Below are 19382 nucleotides of genomic sequence, written 5' to 3'. Positions count from 1 at the left end.
GTAAAGTGGCATACAATGTTTGAAATTGCATGTATAAGTGTGTCTGTGGCATGAATGATTGTCATCCAGCAAGGACTGTGCACTAGGATGTGTGAAATGAGAACTAGTATCAGCACCCTCTGAAGAGGTCAGGAAATGGCTGTTGGATGCCCCTTGCTGTTGTCAAAGTATCCCTGCTGTCCACAGCCCATCCTGAGTGGCCCTTTTTCTAATATCATTTGACTGCTTCTTGAATTGAGCATTGGTTTCTCTGGGAAATGAGCAACACAGTAAGCAAATGTGTTACTGTACATCCTCCCACGTAAATATAACGTGCCATATTCACTTGTCGTGATGCTGCATCCCTCACACAGGGAGATCAGTGTCTTCTTTGGGGGGGGAGGCTTTTCTGTCCAGACTGTTGTGATGTAACTGGTCAATGTATTTCTTATCTATACCACTGGAGCAGTTGTGCAACATGCCTCTAACCACAAAATTACCAAAAGTCATTTGCCACAGGCTCATGCATTATAATGCACTTCTGGTTTAATCTCTGTCTCGTTTTGGTCTCCATTTGTAACGCAACTGCCCCCACAACACTGTAAATTACTGGAGTTTCAGAGTGGTACTCTCCATCAGCCATGCCACTTTCAGTCTCTTCAGCCTTTAAACTGGTTCAATTAAATTGGATACCAAATCAATTTTTATCCCAAAAGACCAAATCTCCTACTGTACACACAGAGGACAGAGCATCACATTTTGACAGTACAAATTAAGAAGTCCAAAAAATGATCAAGGCAAAATTAGCCTCCTCATTTCCTTGTGCTCCCATAACTTTAATGATGTGTTTATCTTTCGCAGCAACATTTTGCATCCAAAACACTAGATTGTGTGTTGAAACCTCATGTCACTGCCAGCACTCAATCAATCTCAATGACTTGTTTAATTCATGCACCTTACTTTTGTTGTCAGCATTGATGGTATCACACACCGCAACCTAGGATTTACCACGATCACTCTGACATTGTGGAGTGAAAAATGATCAATTATAATGTGCCAACTTCCACTTCCCTCTCTCTGTCACTTATCACACTGGTGATAAATGACTAGGTACTGATAAATAATCTCACATTCTGGGTGGTTTATGGAGAAGGACTGCCATTAATTAGAGTGACAGACAAGTGGAATATATTAAGAAGATGCATAATGAGATAAAGGTTCTGAGTAGGCTATTTCTCTGCCCCTTCTCACCTATTTTCCTCATATTTCTCAAGTAATTGGAGGGATTTGTGCAGGAAACTGTTGTGAAAAAAGTCCATTGTTAAAATGCACACTATGTTGAGTCGAAGAATTACAGTTAGAGTAAGACCAGCAATAAGTCAATACAACCAAGAATATCAGTTACATTTTCACTATAATCATTTTTGCCAGGGTAAAAATAACCACTGATAGGTTTAAAAGTAATGCACTGGCCATGATAAGAAAATGTTACCACTTGCTTGAAAATGCCCCCTCAACTGCTTTGTCTGCCATTGTAGTTGGTTTAGATAACCACCTATAGTTGAACATAGATTACCATTATGGAACTTACATGGTCAAGCGCTATCTATTTTCCCGTCATTTTAATGAGTCCATTGAAAGCAGCACAGCTGTTTGTGCCCCTTAAGGCGCGACAGGTCCTTCTTAATGGCGGAGCCAGTAGTTCACGCTGACCTCCTCGGCTCAGCGATCTTGGTAAGCTAATTCTTACCAGTTTTGCGACAGTTAGTTACATTTCACAGCGTTAGTCTTCATAATTGCCGCTGCATATGGAGGGTTACCTTGCTAGTTTTAGCCAATGTAAACTCAGCCAGCGCTATCTTAAAAATGTTAGTTTAAAGTCAGTTACAAGCTAGCGCAGTCCAAAACGTTAGCTTAAGGTTATCTTAAAGTTAGCTTAACGTTAGCTTAACGTTAGCTTAAAGCTGACGGCTACGGTGTTACTGATAGACTGTATTGTTGTGGGGATAGCTTAACCTGTTGTTTTAGAGCGGTGTTACAAAGCACAAGTTGATATTGATGGCAATAAAGTGACGGTAGGAGTGCACCTATAAATGCATACAGTTGTCACAACACAGAAATGTAAGGTTAGACTGAAAACTATGAATTTAACATTGCGTTTTGTTTTTAGGTGACCGTTTTTTGTCCAAGCCCTTTGCCATTAGAGGAACCTCCATTATTTTGTAAAATTTCTGTAATGTCTGTATGTTTTGAGTGGCCAATTTGCAATGAGTGCAGCATTTTAAGGAAGACGACAGCATGTGGGACACATAACAATAGATTTGACACAGAGTAATCAGAAAAGGAAACACCTGCCCCATGTCTGACACATATTTGCAATAAATCCAACGTTTGCAAAACTTTAAATATTCAATATTTGTTTGGACTATATTGGAGAAGTGTTAATTAACCTTGAGTAAATTTTGAGGCCATGATGATATTGTACTATAAATACAGATGATTTATCATATATATGCTCACTTCCATGTTAAATGGTTAACCAATGGTATTGTCATTATATGATGTGAACAACTTCATCAGCGGTACACTAAATGCTCTGCCATCTTTGCTGTGCTTTCATAGTAACAGGTGCAGTGTGTCTGTGTGCATGTTTTTAAATTACAGTAGTCGCTATATTGCACTGGTGCTTGTTTGGTAACCTGCTTATCATGTTCATATTTAAGAACCATATTGCTTTATTCAATCGCTGAGGTACTGTTTGTTTCTGTTTGACAGTTCATACTTTGACTGCACAACCACATTTTGTAATGTTTCTCAAGCTGAGCGAATGATTTTGAATGTGCTGCGATTATGTCTGCAGTGCCTTTTCATCAACAAAAGTAACTTGTTCTTGTTTGGATTTCCCCATTAGAACTGTTATAATTAATGAATAACTCTTACTTTTTAAGTGTAGCACTTTTTTAAAAATTAATTTTCATTTCATTTTTTCTACTTAAATGTGTCACCTTGAGTAACCAGAAATAATTTCAGAGGTACCTGCACACTGAAATTCAAGCCCTCTTAAAGATGGGATTTACTGGTGACATTTAGACTCCTCAATATGATGACAATGTTCCAAGTATGAGAAATTTTGTCTTATTACTTATTACATTAATTTTCCGTGGAGACAGCTGTAAAAGAGATGATCCTGTTCTACCTGGTTGAATTGTACTGTATGTTACAGTCACCCAATTCTGTGTATGGTCCATAGATACTCCTATAAGTGTTCATTGAGAATGTATATACATGGAAAATGTCTGTGATTTCATATTGAAAATGCATGTGTATGTTGTCATGAGGGTGGTAGCAGTTTGTTTATGTTTGTGTTTGTGAGTCAGACTATGGAAGCTGTTTCATGCCAGTTAACAGCAGATAGTCTGACAGTCTCCACCTATCAAGAATCAAGAATCAAGAATCAAGAATCTTTATTGTCATTATGCAAGGCACAATGAAATTTTGTACAGCAGCTCTTTGGCACAATGCTATGTTGCATAGCTAAATAAAGTTGCAAGCATTTAATATATTGGTAGCCAGACTGTAAATGGATATATAACTGAGATTAAGTGCAAGTGACTTGATTATTTTTAGTAGACAGGAAACTGTCTTAAGTAAGCAAGTTTGGCTAACAATATGGCCTTTACTGATAAGAAGCAGAAGTTGGATGCTATATAGGGCTGCTGCCGAGATAACCCACTCCCTCCTTTCTCCCTGCTTTTGCTCTGTGTTGTTGTTGGTCATCTGGAAGTCAGTTAAAGACAGTGATTTATGCCTGGGGCTTCATGCAGTATAGCCTCATTACACACAGCCATTTTGAGAATCAGTAGATAATTACAGTATACATCATAGACCTCATGGGGCCCAGCAGATTCAGTCCATTCCACTGTCCTGTCATTTAGGCCACAGGGCCTCAGGAATGGAAAACTGTTTTTAACCTCATTTAGAATATAATTTGCTCTTAAATTTATTGGAATTTTTGTTGGAAAATTCATTGTGGAATGTTCACATTTTTAATTGCCCTGCTGTGAATAGTTATAGTCAATGATTTCTTGCTAGTGGTATATCTTTATTCAGTAAAGTAAAGATAGTATAGAATCAACTTTATTTGAAAGCAGTAAAATGAGTTTGATAAAAATGATGACTTTGTATTTCCTTTTATTTGCACTGGATGAAAGATATTGGGGTTTGTGAGCTCTGTAAACTAATATAAAGTCTTCTTCCATAACTATTTGTGTAAATGACAAACAAAAGCTAAGCAAGCAATTCTAACAGACTTTTTTTTTTTTTCAATTTTCCATGAAGGGAACATTAACTCGTGCCCGAACTGAACTGAACCCTGAATATCTGGACCTTCGTCCACGAGCCGAGCTGAACCCTGAATACTGGACCCCTTGCACCCCTTTAGTGAGTACTGATGGTCCCATTTCTCACTAAATGATCACCATAGATTCACTTAATACATACCTTAATAACCTCAAATCATGTTGTACTTCAGCATTCCATGCAATGGCATGTTAAGCTCTGTTATGATTTGTTACATTCAGTATAATTTTCTCATTCATGACTCCATCCATGCTTCTATGTGAGACTGCACTGAAACAGACTCTGCTCTCTTCATATTTTCTCCTCCTCTATACAGTGTTTAAGTATCTTTTGCCTGTTAGTTACTGTGACATATTGTACTTACAACATCATTAAATTCAGGGCCTAATGCGATGCTAATATTCATGCCATTTTTACTTGAGTAATAAGTATTTGTCTCATTACCTCCATGCTTAGAAAACACAGTGCTTGATAGTCATCTGGGGGTTGGAGGAGGTTTGCTTGTGTTGCTGTGCTTGCACACTGGTGAATGTTAATGATGTCAGTTTTTCTTACTCCCTGTTATCAACTACAGTATATCAACATGGGCGGATTTCTTGTAAACTGGAAGTCTCACCATATTCTGTCTCCATTGTAGACCGCAGTGCCAAGTTTGTTTGTCTTTGCCCCTTTCATGATGAAGGAATAATTTGCTGTCTGTAAATTCCTTACTCATCATGTGTAAACCGTGCTGGTTGGAGATTCGTCTGCAGAAGCTACACTATTCACTGTACCCTTTTCCCATCTATCCTATCTGACTACATAAACATCTATCCATAGCGAATCCATAGAGAGTTGTTGATTTGAATGAGTTGTTTTCAATAGAGCCCCTCTGTCAGCCAGGTTTGTGTGTTTACATTGTTTCTGCCCTTATCATTGTGTGAACCACAGCTGAGTGATTGTGGAATATAGAACAAAAATATGCTGAATCACTCTTGTTTCTTTTAGCTTTAAAATGTAAATACTTGCATTCAAACATAGCTCACAGTATTGATTAGTGCATTTTTTGTCTTACATTTTTTGAGAGCTTTGTGTTGATATATTTGTGTTTTTATAAATACTAAAAGATGAACAGTTTTATAATGATTTGTTTTACAAATCATAATCTCTCTTTCCTATTCTTACTAGCTGCAGTTAGTTTTCCTTACATTAAACATTTATCACCTGTTGTGCCCCCTTGGGTCAACCAACAGCAAATGAGCAAAGTTAACAAAACAGAGGTATAGATGTCATGTAAACACAGGGAAATGAAGTCCCTCTTACCCAGACTCCCTGGGGCTGGGATCAGATCCCCAGGTACAGCGCTGTGCTGTGCATTGATTTTACTGAAGGGGCTACCGTCAGCAGAACAAGTAAACTATGAAACTATTCACTGAGTGTGACACTCGAACCCTTAGATCACTGTAAAAGTCATCCAGAGCCTTGTCAAGTTGTTATTTTGTGTCACTTTTGTGTGGGCGGTTGATGCAGAGAGAGAGAAAGACTCCAGTGTGCATGCATTATGGGAGCAGAAAGCTGGTAAAACCTTCGTAAGCAGCTTTCTTTGGAATGAATGGACTGCCATGTTTGAATACTTTATACCATGTTTAATACATCTGCAAATGCAAGATGCCTTATGACTCCTGCCTGCCCCTCCACACAATTACATACACTCTCTTCAGGCCATATTTAACTATGGGAAATTTACAGCTTACAATATACAGGGCACAGAGTGACAGCAAGCACTGCACAATCAAACCTAATGTTCCTCTGCCAGCCTGATCTATACTGGAGAGTTGAGAAACGGATGTTCTAAGACTCTCTTTTTTCTCTCCCCAGTCTTACACAATACATCATAACACTTATTAAAGAACTAAAGATCATGTAAATACCTCAGATGGTATCCCTTTGGATCTACTTTAAAGTACACAAAGCTTCTTGTAGACAGCGTTGCTGAATTTATATGGTTTTATCAAATGGAAAACCCACTGGTGATTTAAATAAACAGGAAAATAGCCTTTTGTTTTAATTTTTGTTTGATAAAAGATGCTACCTCATTACCAGTCTACACACACAGCACTTTGTCACTTGTACAAATGCATCAGGATTCACGTTAACTTCCATTGCTTTAGCCGAAAGACTGCTTTTTTTTTAAATCAATCAATATATAAATAATTGAGGGATCTGTAAGATAATATATAGCACAGTCTATGTTTTGTGTCTCCCCAAAGCTTTCAAAGTCAATATTTGGACTTTAGCCTGATTTAATGAACAGAATTTCTCAGAGAACTTCAAGCTGTATTCAATGGGAATACAGCTGGCTTCGTTAAAGAACTGTGCAGTTTGCTTATTGGGCCTCACTGGACTGGAGAAGCTCAAAGACAAACACACACATGTTCACACACACACATACACACACACACAAATGCACACACCCTCACACACCATCACCACAAAGGAGGACCCTTTCTTCCAGCCCAGGAGGGAATGATGACTCTCATTATCGCCTCAAAGCAAGATGGCCACGTTGCCCCTACTCAGAAGCCCTATTAAGTTACCAGACAGCTTTATTGTATTGGTGTTCGATAATTTCCTTCCCTCTGTCATACGGAGTGCATCAGGGAGTTGTTGTTCAGCGAGGGAGGGGTTGGGAGAATGGCAAGAGCTAACGTGAAAAGGCACAGCTGGCTGAAGTGATTCTGTCCTGTGGTTGGTGAAACTTTTGGTTGACTGTTAAGCAGTGCTTGGCCACGCAGAAACCTTTCAATCGTTAGTTATTTACACTAATGCAAAGATCGTGGATAGGAGTGGAGGCTTGAGTTTATCAACTAGTCACAACATACAATAAATTGCATCCTCCAGAGAAGTTGTTTTGGAGCAGGATAAATACATTAAGAAACTGGAAAAAGTTGCCTTGTAGACTGTGTATGTCCCCTTGATTTATTGGGAGTTTTTCACTCTGTGGTCCCCAAACTCATAAGGATCAATATATTTACTGCCACGTGTATCTATTGCCAATGTCTGGAACACTGGAATTTCCAAATGTATTAAAATAGCGGCGTGGGGTGAATCCAAAACAATAAATGCTGTATACCCACAGAATTTTTCTGTATGCCACTGAAATGAACTGAGATACATAACCTCCCCTTTTTATTCAAAATGTTGAGTGAAATTGCATTACAACTTATATATACATATACATAGATATACATTTTAGCTTCAGATTCCTCTTTTCAGTTAAAAAAAAAAAAAGTAAGGCAGATATCATGAGTAACAAGTGAGTGATGTTTATCATTTCATGAGGCTCAGGTGCACTTTAATTGTGCTCTGTTCTAGCTTTTTAGCATTCTGTAAGTGATTAAGGTGAGCACACTCTTGTTTTTGACAAGTTGCTTTCCAATCACCTTTGTGTTCTGCTTGAAATTGAACCTAACAACAATTGTCAAGGTTCCGCAATTTCAGGACTGCAGAGTAGGTGTGAGTTTGAAGAAACATCTGAGCCTAGTTAATATTAGGGAGCTGAGAGAAGCAATAGTACCATCTGAGCTCTTCGTGGAAAAAAGGGAAAACAGTTTTCTGAGATATACGTTGTTCAGGGTGCTTACAAGTTTAATCAAAAGACCTGTTTAGAGGGGAAGTATGTAGTTAGTTTATTACTCAGTAAAACTTCATGTATGAACTGTTGTATGCTTTATGTCATTGTTTTAGAAAATTGTGACCTTCAAAAGTGACACATCATCAGTAACCTCCACTATTCACATAACACTGCAGTTTTGTAGGCTTCCGATGTACCAAGGTGACATTAGGCATGTTGTCAAAAACAATCCTTGTAGGTGTCACTGTGGAGGCTGAAAATGAGCCAATGACGAATTCAGTTATGAGGTTTACACATAGGATAAACGTATTACTCTCTGAAATGTACTTATTGACCAAGCTGGAAAATCACATTAGCAAAATGCTACAGACACTTGCAGCTATTAATGTTGACAGTATTTGGACTTTTGAGAGAGACTGTGTGATGGAACACTAAATCATATTTGGGTACAAGCTGAGACGAGAGAGGAGACTTCAGGGGGTGTGGAAATACAATAGACAATAGGCAATACACACTTCCAAAGATACAGTGTGTTAAGTACATAGCAGTAAATGAGCTGCAACACAATGTATTCTTCATCTACTGTCAGTTTTTTTATATATTGTGTGTGTGTTGGGCTTTGGATAGGAATCTTTTGCAACCAGAAGTAGTTACAGCACCTCGCTTTTTTTATACCGTCCTTTCAGAGGCCAAGTTTTTGATCTTTGAAAGTAACTGCCATTTAGAAAAACTAACCAATATAATTTTGAACGGCTAAAATTAAAAAAACTCTGAAAGAAATTCAAGAAAACAGATTGTTACTTGCTATTTCTGTATTTAATACTGTGGATCTTTCATAAAATATTTCTTTTGAATTTCTTTACTAATCTTAAGAGCTCTTCATGTGCCCTTACTCTGAATAGTGCCTTACAGCACAGTATGAAACAGACCTCTGTTAACACTTTAAATAGCCTTCTGTGAATCAAGTAAAAGATATCGCCATTCTAGACCTTGGTAGCCTTTGAACAGAAATGTTATTTTCCACAACAGTGCTTTGTTGTTCAGATTTGGAAACTGCTGCATGTTTTACAGTCTCTGTTGACAGGAAAACTTTAAGGTGAGATTCAACAGTGATCCTAAGAGAGGTGCAGTTGTCATTGTGAATGTTTGCTTGAGACTATGTCTCAATCAGGTAGAGCAGAGAAATGCTCCATGGACTGCAGAGTGGTAAATGTGATAAAACCAGAGAGGAAAGGCCTGGGGCGATATTACTTCATATGAAACCTGTTCTGCTCTGTTCTAAAATTCGAAATGATATTGCATCTATACATTACTATGCTTTAGTCAGCCTTTCTCCTACTTATGCACTGGTGCACTATTCATGATGAGAAACACCGTAGTAATTTCATGTTATGGGGAGGCACAAGATGGCTAAAAGAATTGCAATTATGCTAAAATTTTTGCCTTGGGAAAGCTTAATTTGTTTATATTCAGTTATTACTAAATAATACAAACTGTCTCAGAAGTAAGTAGCATTTTTAGTATAGCAATGCAAATCACACTCAAACCCACACACAGTTTCCTTTTCATTGACTGTAATACATCTGTGATGCTTCTGATATTACATGGATGATTCCAGTTGTCCAACACACACTGAACAATCAATGAAACCCATGAGGGCGTACTCATACACACTCTTGCTCATGACAGATTTATGTATTGTGGTGGTTACTGGAGACAGATACACAGTGTTCAGTCCTTGAATGTCTGCACTCTGACTGTGCCGTCCTCTGCATATGTTGGAAAAACGTGACAAGTTTTCATATTCTAGTTCTTCTACCGTAAGTCTTGGTGTGAACTTTATTGTATGTCTGTGTTTGAATAGTTTAGGAGCTTTGTGTTTGGGCTTTTTAAGGAAATATTTTTTTTCACTAGGGGCCACTTAGATAGCAGATAATGTGATGAATTTAAAACAAAAAAATTAAACGAGTGTAAGCATTACTATAAATTCAAATGGTATATTTTAAATGAATGGTAACAACTACAACGTTAAACATATTTATACCTAAGTATGTCTTGTCTACCCAATCATGCACTCATCAACCATAAATCCTATTGGCTCATAATCCACTGATTTGTAATTTTAATATTGTGATTTTATTGCTGTCTGGCACTTTGTTATTGTTGCTGTCTGATTGTTATTGTTTGTTGTCCTATTGTTGTTTGAGAGGGCTGTTTCAGTGACAGTATTCTTATATTTGTTGTATTCTTGTGTATGTATGTATTTACTTATCTTGGGCTGTAGTGTTTTGTCTTAATACTCAGTGTTTATTGTTCCTGCTCAGGGACTACAGATGAAAATTAGCTGGTAGCTAACTCTGGCATGGCTGAGAGCTATGCACTGTCCCTGTTAAATAAATAAATACATAAATACAGTGGAAACCTAGCTACCTGCCTAAAATCATAAGGTAATGGAAAGTCAGGAGTAAATGCAACGACCTGGATTAAGCTGCAGTAGCTTTGTATGACACTGTACTTACTCTTCTTACTGTTCGACTTTCTCTGAAGGTCAGTTTGGCCATTAGCTAGATCAGCCTTACACTGCATGCCCCACCTCTCCACTCCAATTCTTCTCATCTCCCCTCTCCTCACTTCTCCTCCCCTCCCCATGGTCTGAACCGAGATGTGATGGGGCTAAATTTATCTTCACAGAAACTAAAGCTAAGATGTTAAAAGAGAACTCCTGCCAGCTTGGTAACTGACTGCTGATTGTGATCAACTTCACCTTCGTGAGGCGTCTGTCAAAATAACATGCACCCTCTTCTCCTCTACCCTTTTTGCCATTTCTTTCTTTTTATTCTCCTCCTCAACTCGATCCTCCCATCCCCTGTTTTATTAACAATGGAGCTGGTGGCTTGTGATAACTGGTCACTCCTCCAGGCGTTGAAAGGCAAGGACACTCTATTATCCTAGCTAGATGGATAGGTTGAAATATTGCCTGCAAGTGGTAGAGCCTGCCAAATCCTCCAGTCTTAAAACCCCTTTGTCTCTGACAAGGAGGAACATTAGTGAGAGGGCCAGGTTCTTGGATAGGGATATCTGAATACAACATGGAAAGAGTAAGCTGGACACAGATGTGCAGATGTGTGGAAAGGAATCCAGAAATTGTATAATGTCTTTGTTCGCTCTGAACTGTATATAAGAAAAATGCATGAAAAACTTCCATTGCTGTGAATAGCTATTGTGTTACTCCCTCTCTACTCTCTCCGTATGTGTGTGTGCATTTGTATGACAAAGAGAAAGAGAGAATACTTTGTATACATTAGAATTATTAACATGTTGCAGGTAGACAGCCGGTCAGCCAGACAGCTGGGTCACATATTAATTAGTGTCCTAATTATCAGTGACCTTTACCTCACAACAGGTCCAGACTTGTTTTACCCTCAGTGTCTCTGCCAGTTCATTTAGGAATATGTAGCCCGTTTGCAACTGGCAAGTGTCATGCATCTTGAAATAAGAAGTGAGAAACAGCTTGTGTTTTAGAATATCTGTGCTTCTGTACATTTTAATGCTTTGGCAGCACAACCAGAATGGAAATTGTCTCTGTTTAATCCATTATTTCCTGTATTTACATCACTAACACTTTGTTATTATTGAAAATGGGAAGTCATGTTTCTTGTCACCTGCACTGCACAGCTCTTTGCCAGAGGGCTCTCCTCATTTTCTTTGCAGCGTGCACCCTCGCTTTAGAGCAGAAAACAACTGGAGGATAGATTTCGTTTATAAATCATGTGATTTTAAAGGCAAAAACCATTTTATGTTTCGTTTGAGGTCAGTATCTCCAAATCTCTCTTTGCAGGCAGTTGTTTTAAAGTCTTTACTTGAAAAAACAGCATTATTATTGAATTGTTGAAAGAGCTTCAAAGACTTACGTTCAGTAGCAAAGTGAAGTAGTGTGACTATTTTACCCCATAGGCAGAGAGTAGGTCAGGGTGGATGGTTGAACATTCAAAGCATATGACAGGGGTTTATAGTCTGTCTCCATTTTTATTTTAAATATATATTCCTGCCCTTATGTTAATCAAATAGAGTGGCACATTAAAAAAAGGATAATAGAAGTTGTTTTGGAATGCTTCCATATTCTTGTTTTTTTTTGCATTGTACCAATAAAACCAGGGAATCAGATGAACTTGTAGACATGTTCATATCATATAATCCATTTATCAATAGAAACAGCTCAAATATGTATATATCGAAGTAAAAAACATTTTAATTTAAGCAGTTACAAATATTTGAGCTTCTGAAGACTTTTGGATAATTTCCAGGGACATTCAGTATTACCATTTGTCCACCACTGATTGCAGTATTCTTAAAAAATTCCCCAAGAATAAACCATTTAAATCAGTGATTTAGAAGTCAAAAAAACTTGTTAAACTAAACTCTAAGAATGGTTATAACTCCCAGGTTAGGTAGTTGGCATTCAACTTCTTACCTGGGAGAGAATGGAACTAGCAGTTAAAGCTTCATAGCTACATATTCTTTCAGATTTTGTAGTTATACACAAGCACAAAATGCACACTAATGCATTATTCACAATAGTACTGTGGAAGAAAAATAAGAATTTACTGAAATGAGACTTTACTGGTCCTGAACCAGCCTCCCCTTAAAGCAAAAGATTCACATAAAATGTCCATCTGGCATCTCTCACAGAAATGTTCAGCCATGAAGTTTATCACTGCCTCAAGGACTTCTTTTTACACAGCATGCTTATTGTCCATGCTTTTTTAATTGAATTAAGGAGCACTCAGTGTGGCATCTCTGTTATTGTTATCTTGTAGGTGTACAGGGTTATTAAAGAGGGAAGCATGTTAAGTCATTTGTTATCCCTGGCATTCTAATAAACATGTTGGCTTTGGGCAAGGCCTGTAGGTTGTCTGTGCAGTTCAGATTGATACTCCTGCCATATCTAGAGCTATGCACCTCATTATCCTAAGAGGATGCTTAAGAGGAGATGAATCTGTGTGAGAGTGTGGAAGACATAGCTCCAGCAAGGGACACTGCTGTACATATTAGTGTTTTTTCTTTTGTAGGAAAGAGCAAGGAATGCATTTCAACCCATATATACACATAGGAGATCTGGTGTAAAAATGTTTAGAAAACATTGACTGAAATGTATCTGGAAATTATTCAGTTTTGCCAGTTTTTGTGGACAGACTGGATGTGTGAAATATCGGACAAAAGGGAATAAAAACACAGAACAACAACAGAACAAAGACATTTAACCTCATTGCCCCACTTATTCCCAACTGAGATCCCTGCTTATTTTGCTAACTTTTTTTTCTTCAGCTCAAGCACTGGTTCTTGACACATATAACCCCATGGGTTTTCTGTCAGAGAAGGCTTGATTTTGCTAATTGGTACCAAAGCTGTTAATTGGAGCTGTGGAAACAAGAAATGGAGAATCGGAGGGGACTCTCTTGGGAAATATGTGTGTTCAACCTCATTTTCCACCTTTACTCATTGTTTTTTTTTTCTTTTCTTTTAACTAACTGCAGAGAGGACATCAGTTTGTTGTCACAACAAAGTGCCCAGTAGAGAAATACAATTTGAAAAACAAACACATTCTAGATAGATAGATAGATAGATAGATAGATAGATAGATAGATAGATAGATAGATAGATAGATAGATAGATAGATAGGGACACAGACACACATAAGCACAAAAATCTGATTTATAAAACAGAAAACAGAGTCTCTTCTTGTGAATGTTTTCTCCAACTGTGATCAATTAATCTCTTGTAGTCACCTTACCTCTTCTTAGGGGCCAAACAGTCATCCCCTCAAATGCTCAAATGATTTTCCATTGTCAGCCACATTAGCAGTTTTAAACTCCCTGTCACTCTGCAACAGCCACATGCTGTGCACCTTGGGAAATACAGTAAGTACAATTTATCATGGGAAATCATCATCAAAAACAAACAGAGTAAGCATAAAAAAGCATCAACTGTGAAATAACAGAATTGGAGGAACATCCCTTTCTCACTGTTGTAACAGTTCTTGTTATTGTTTGGTGTTTGAGTTGCTCACTCTCACTGAATGTGTTGTGACACCGACAAGGAAACAACATTTTTATTTATTTATTTTGTGATGCGAATTGGTTTAGAGAGACGCACCGTCAACTTGCACTGCTTGGTGAAAAACATGCATCTCCAAAATGTCAACTTTTCAGGAATGAAGAAAAGACAACTTATTTTTTATCTTGATCACATCTCATTTTTGAGATGTTCCGGTTGATTTTGAAAGGATTTTATGAGCCTAAGAGGTTGAAGACTTTACATCTAAACCTTTGCATGTAAACCCTCAATTTTTATGAAAGAAGTTTCATGATTTTACCATTTATTAAGAGGCCATAGCCATGTGAAAGAGCTGTTATTGCTGATGTGCTATAGTCAGTGTATTACAAAAGTTACAATATTTTAACTAAATATTTGAACTAAACTATTCAACCTGATTGTAGATTGTATTTTTTTTTTTAGCTTTTCCTCAAAACTTTTTTGTGAACTCTGTATTATAGGCCATTTTATTTTGGCAGTCATCTTATCTTTACTAATGTGGCCATGTGACCAAGTGTCATCATCAAAAACTTTCCAGTGACAAAATTCAGCCTCGTAGGCAGCAGATGCTGCAGCTGCTTTTGATGTGTTGCCCAGTGCTGAGAACCCATGCAGTTCAAGTCTGGATACTAACAAAACTTCTTGATATGTACAACATATCCACATGGAACAAGCAGGGCAGTCGACATGTTGGAATTCGTCCAGAGTACGTTGGAGCATTTTCAGATGTCTGACATATAAAAATGGACCAGGACTATTTGTGAGTCATCAAAACCTTTATCTTACACTGGAACATCAATTGTTGCACTTTCAAAATCAATCAGAAAACATTTTATGAGATTGAGGGTGGACTTCAGCAGCCTTTCTGCTGAGCTCACAATTCAACTGCATCAGCATACACAGTAGATTCCTTGTGTTCATGAAGCAGTCACAGTGTACAGTGTTGATGACCTATTTGTAAAGCAAAATAAAGATCCATTCTAAATCTATCAATTGCAATCAGCAAAAGTGGAGTTGACCCTCATGCAGGCAAACAAATATTATGTGACTAACTGTGAGAAAACCCCAAACCACGCAGATCTGCATATCCCATAACTATGGATGAGTTGTGTGTATAAGAGAATAAAATAGTTGAGAGAAAATGCCTTAGATAACTTCTTATGTGGATAGTGTTGCTACAAGTTGATAAAGTATTGCACTCAATACATTAGCTTAGTACAGCACTTTATAGTAAACAAATCTGTGAACTTGTGAGTTATAAAGCCCTTACTGCAAGAGATGTACGAGTTATTGCTAAGCCCTGTTATTCTGGTGCATTCCTCAGCTTGAGGCAGTAAAAGGCATCAAATGAGTAAAATAATGAGTGATGAAAATTAGACTTGTAGCTATTAGCTATTAAGCAGCACAATCAAGCTGGAATATGAGACTTGTACTTGACCACATATATGCTCTAATTTGCTGAGTATATGTTTTATTCAATAGTGGACCACAGAAATGATGGTTCATTATTAGTTAACCGCAGAACTTCAATCTTCTCTGGTTGCTTTTTATGAACGGGAGAAGCTGTGGGTATTATGAGCCTATAGATAAAGCATTAAGGTAATAGTTACACTAGCTCTTAGCTAAATGCATCTTTGAGCTAGCACTTGTTCAGAACTCAGAAATTCAGAAAGACATTTAATCAATTTGTTCACTAATCTGTGCAAGGAAATTGATAAATATAAGATGAGCAAGGACAATAGTATAACACCAGTGAGGTCCTTTTGAGTCGTCTTTAAATGCCCTGCTTAGTGTATTTAATAGTGTATTTAAAATTACTGTGTAGATTTAGTTTGGCAAGATTTCATACCATTTAGAATTATGCGCAAACCTTTTTTTCCTTACTCAAAGTTGAACTAATCTCATCTAAATTCTGTAAACTGTAGCATGTGGACTTAACAAAAGAGTACTTTTTTCCCCCAACTGTCACAAGAAATTCCTTTATAGAAGTAGTTAGGTTAAATTCCCAAATATGCTCCTGAACAACTTCTGAGGAAGGATTTGATTAGTTACCCCTACACTGCAGAGATTATGGTATGCATTGATAGAAGGTGTCAGAAATTCCCTGGACTTCTGTGTGTTATTGTGAGTTTGTAGGAATTACAGAATAGACAGCATGTTTAACATAGGCAGCTCTTAACAAATGGAGGCACAGAGCAGTGGTGATTTTGATCAGTGGGTTACCTGAGGGGCAGGAATATATTGAGGATATAAAAAGGAGTTAGATTGATCTTGTGTTTGTATATTTTCTTTGCAGAATGCCATTTCAACGCCTAATCACATCTATTTATTCATGGAGTCTTTTCCCATGTACACATTGCCATTAATACATTCCTCCACATACACAAACAAGCTCACAACTGTCAGTAATCCTTGACTGATCAGGGGCTCCTGAGACCTGCCAAACAAAATCAGCTCACAATTTGAACAGACTTCAGTGATGAATATTAAATGAAAAGGCTAAAGAATTAAGCTAAGGTGCAGGGGGTTAAATTAATAAATAAATGGGCTCATATATATTTATAAATATAGAAATAAAAAGTTGAATCTCCTGTGGTCAGCCTCCGCAGACCTAGTGGTCTTTGAAGGCATCATTAGCTGGTTTTATCAGAACATTGACCCTAAAACTAGTACCTGAGGGGCCTGACTATAGTAGTGCAGACATGAGCATATGAGTCTTGGATGGATGAAATAAGACTTTGAAGTGGATTTTCTATTTGAAGGATTATACATCAGGGATTTTGATTCATGCCCATTTTTTGTCCTTGAGGCTATGTGCTTGTGTGGGTGGAAAGAGTTATCGTTCGTAAAATTATTAATGTATTTATTTCTTCTTCAACTAAAACAATATTTAGTTAATGAGCGAAAAACTACTGTTTCTTGGAGTGAAACATACACTATAGTATAACTACTGTACTAGTGAAGGAATTTCTGGGATTGAATCCTCACAAGACTCATGTTCATAATACTGGCAATCTTTTACACAAATAAACCAAAGATTTCAGGTAACAAGATAACAGGGATCCCGGAAGCACTGAGAGACATAGATTGTTTTACTATGGTCTCCAAAGCCAGTAAGCCAAACCAATTGTCTTTTACTTCTAGTTTTTTTTCTTTTCTGATTGTACAGTAAATTGGAAGTATAAATACCTTACAATAAAGATGATTATTTCAGTACAGATGAAAATATCGTAACATAATCACTTGTATTTCATATGGATTTCCCTAATCCTAGTGTATGTTGTCATGACCTAGTTTAGTATTGAAATTTAGTGAATACCCTCTACTTGGTAATCCTTGAATATAATATAGGCACCCGTTCAGCTTGAATGACCTATTTCAAGAAACCAATGTTTTGTTTTGAAACGGTCCTCTAAGCCATACCAAAGCGACTATGAAGAATGTTAAAGAGAATTCACTGCAATTGCAAAGTTTTTGGAAATAGACTTATAATGGCAACACCTTCATTTCCCTGAATAATTTCCATGACAGTGGTGTCTTTGTATGGTTGGGCATTGTTTTGGTTTACTCATATAATGGAAGAGTTATTGTTTCCAATATGTTAATGCTATTTTTTTCCTGCAGGAAAACTGTCTTTGAAGTAATCTCTTTGACTGTGTTTGGTTCAAGTACCATTCTCAGGGGAGGAGGTTGAACTTTTAAAATGTAATTTTCCTCTTACCACCCTTGAATAGTCTTACAATGGCAGTTCTAACCTTGAGCCGTCAGAATAGATAAATCCTCACAGATTGTATTCTGATTAGATTATCCGCTTAATCTGCAACACATGCATGGAACTGCAAGCAGTAGGAAAGCCACTTGCAAGGCATAGTAAATGCAATAATAACTGGATGCTAATACTTGCTGGCAGATTGCGATGATACCAGAGGCAAACAATATTAATGGAGCACTGATCCAACAGCTAACAATAACCCAATTTATAACACAAAAAGCTGACCTCCCTGCATGAGTTCTCTAATGACCCTTTTCAGTATAGCACACTTTCCAGGAACTCAAGAACTTTTATACTTATATACTTATACTTTATATATATATATATATTTCTATATACTTTTCTAATTTAACAGGGTGGAATCTACAGTAGTGAACAGCCTTGGCATGTACGGCATTTAGATTGCAGGCACCACTGGTAATTGCTAATATTTCCATGAGGACATAGGACAGGCATAACATTTAAATTTGATGATGTTTAAATAACAGTTATACAGCCAACAGAAACTAAATAAAAGTTAAGTTGGTCCATTCACAGGGCCAACTTATGTTATATCCCCTATTGTAAAATTAATGCTTGGGTGAGTTTGAATATCAGCATTGTGCGTGTGTGCACATCCTGCATGTGTGCAGGTGTGTCTGAGCCTTTGCATCCTGGCATACATTTGTAAGTTTGAGTGTGTGTTGTTGATAGAGTGATAGATGTGATTCTGTTAGTGTTCTGCAGGCTCCAGCAGACAATCTCTGCTTTTTACCTTTGATTAAGGTTCTCTGCAGCATAATTTTGACACCTGCCGCTGTTCTGCACCACTCAACTCTGAAAAGTTCACTAAAATAAGTGTTTTGATCCTAGATATGGCAGCTATTAGGGCTTGAAATCCTTGTCTCTGGCAGTAATTCATAGCTTTGCTTTTGATGGATTTGAAAAGAAGTGTAATGAAAAGGGCTTGATTTGTTATATTTAGATATTTCCAAACTGTCTCTTTGAATGCAACAGAATATATCATATGGTTCTTTCTTAGTATTTTAGTGCAAAATAACAGTTGTTGAAAATAAAAGCATATTTTGGAAGTGGAATGGATCTGGTATAGCCAGAAAATTGGACAGGCTCTGATACATATGCTTGAATTGAATTGATGGGGTAGATTTTAAAGATAGCAATCCAACTATGATCCGGTTTGAGTGGATGTAGGGACAACCAATTCTAAGACCAACATACCTTCAAAATCTTGTAAAGATTGCCCAGTCAATGTTATCCAAAACGCTGAAATGCAATTACAGTGCCATTTCATTTTATCATCTCGTCTTGGCAGCCGGACAGGAAAAAAAACACAACAAACCCTGCATATTCATTGCAGTGTTGGAATCACTATGGAGAACTGAGTGCAAATAGTTTTGTTGTCAATACTAACTGCAGTTGTGGAAAGTGGAACATCTAAGCCCACTTAAAGTTTATGAATTTTAATTGAACAAAGCCGTTGAACCCACATTTATAGGTACAGTTATTGGGTTTATACAGTTTTTCCAGACCTGCTTCATGTCATAAAGTGTCCAACTGCAGCTCGTT

The 19382-nt window shown here is 37.4% G+C and overlaps 1 protein-coding gene across 2 annotated transcripts in view; it reads left to right on the top strand.

Moving 5' to 3' along the window:
- Positions 1-19382, top strand: part of LOC121181814 (protocadherin-9) — a 179581-nt gene that overhangs the window by 44827 nt on the left and 115372 nt on the right. For both annotated transcript variants that reach the window (XM_041037974.1, XM_041037984.1), the window contains one exon: positions 4318-4419. In XM_041037974.1, coding sequence (XP_040893908.1) covers positions 4318-4419 — 102 coding nt within the window. The remainder of the gene's footprint in view (positions 1-4317; positions 4420-19382) is intronic.

The sequence above is a fragment of the Toxotes jaculatrix genome, chromosome 1 (assembly GCF_017976425.1).
Source record: "Toxotes jaculatrix isolate fToxJac2 chromosome 1, fToxJac2.pri, whole genome shotgun sequence".
Taxonomy (NCBI): domain Eukaryota; kingdom Metazoa; phylum Chordata; class Actinopteri; family Toxotidae; genus Toxotes; species Toxotes jaculatrix.
The sequence above is the reverse complement of the archived record's forward strand: the minus strand, read 5'-3'. Positions and strand labels throughout refer to the sequence as shown.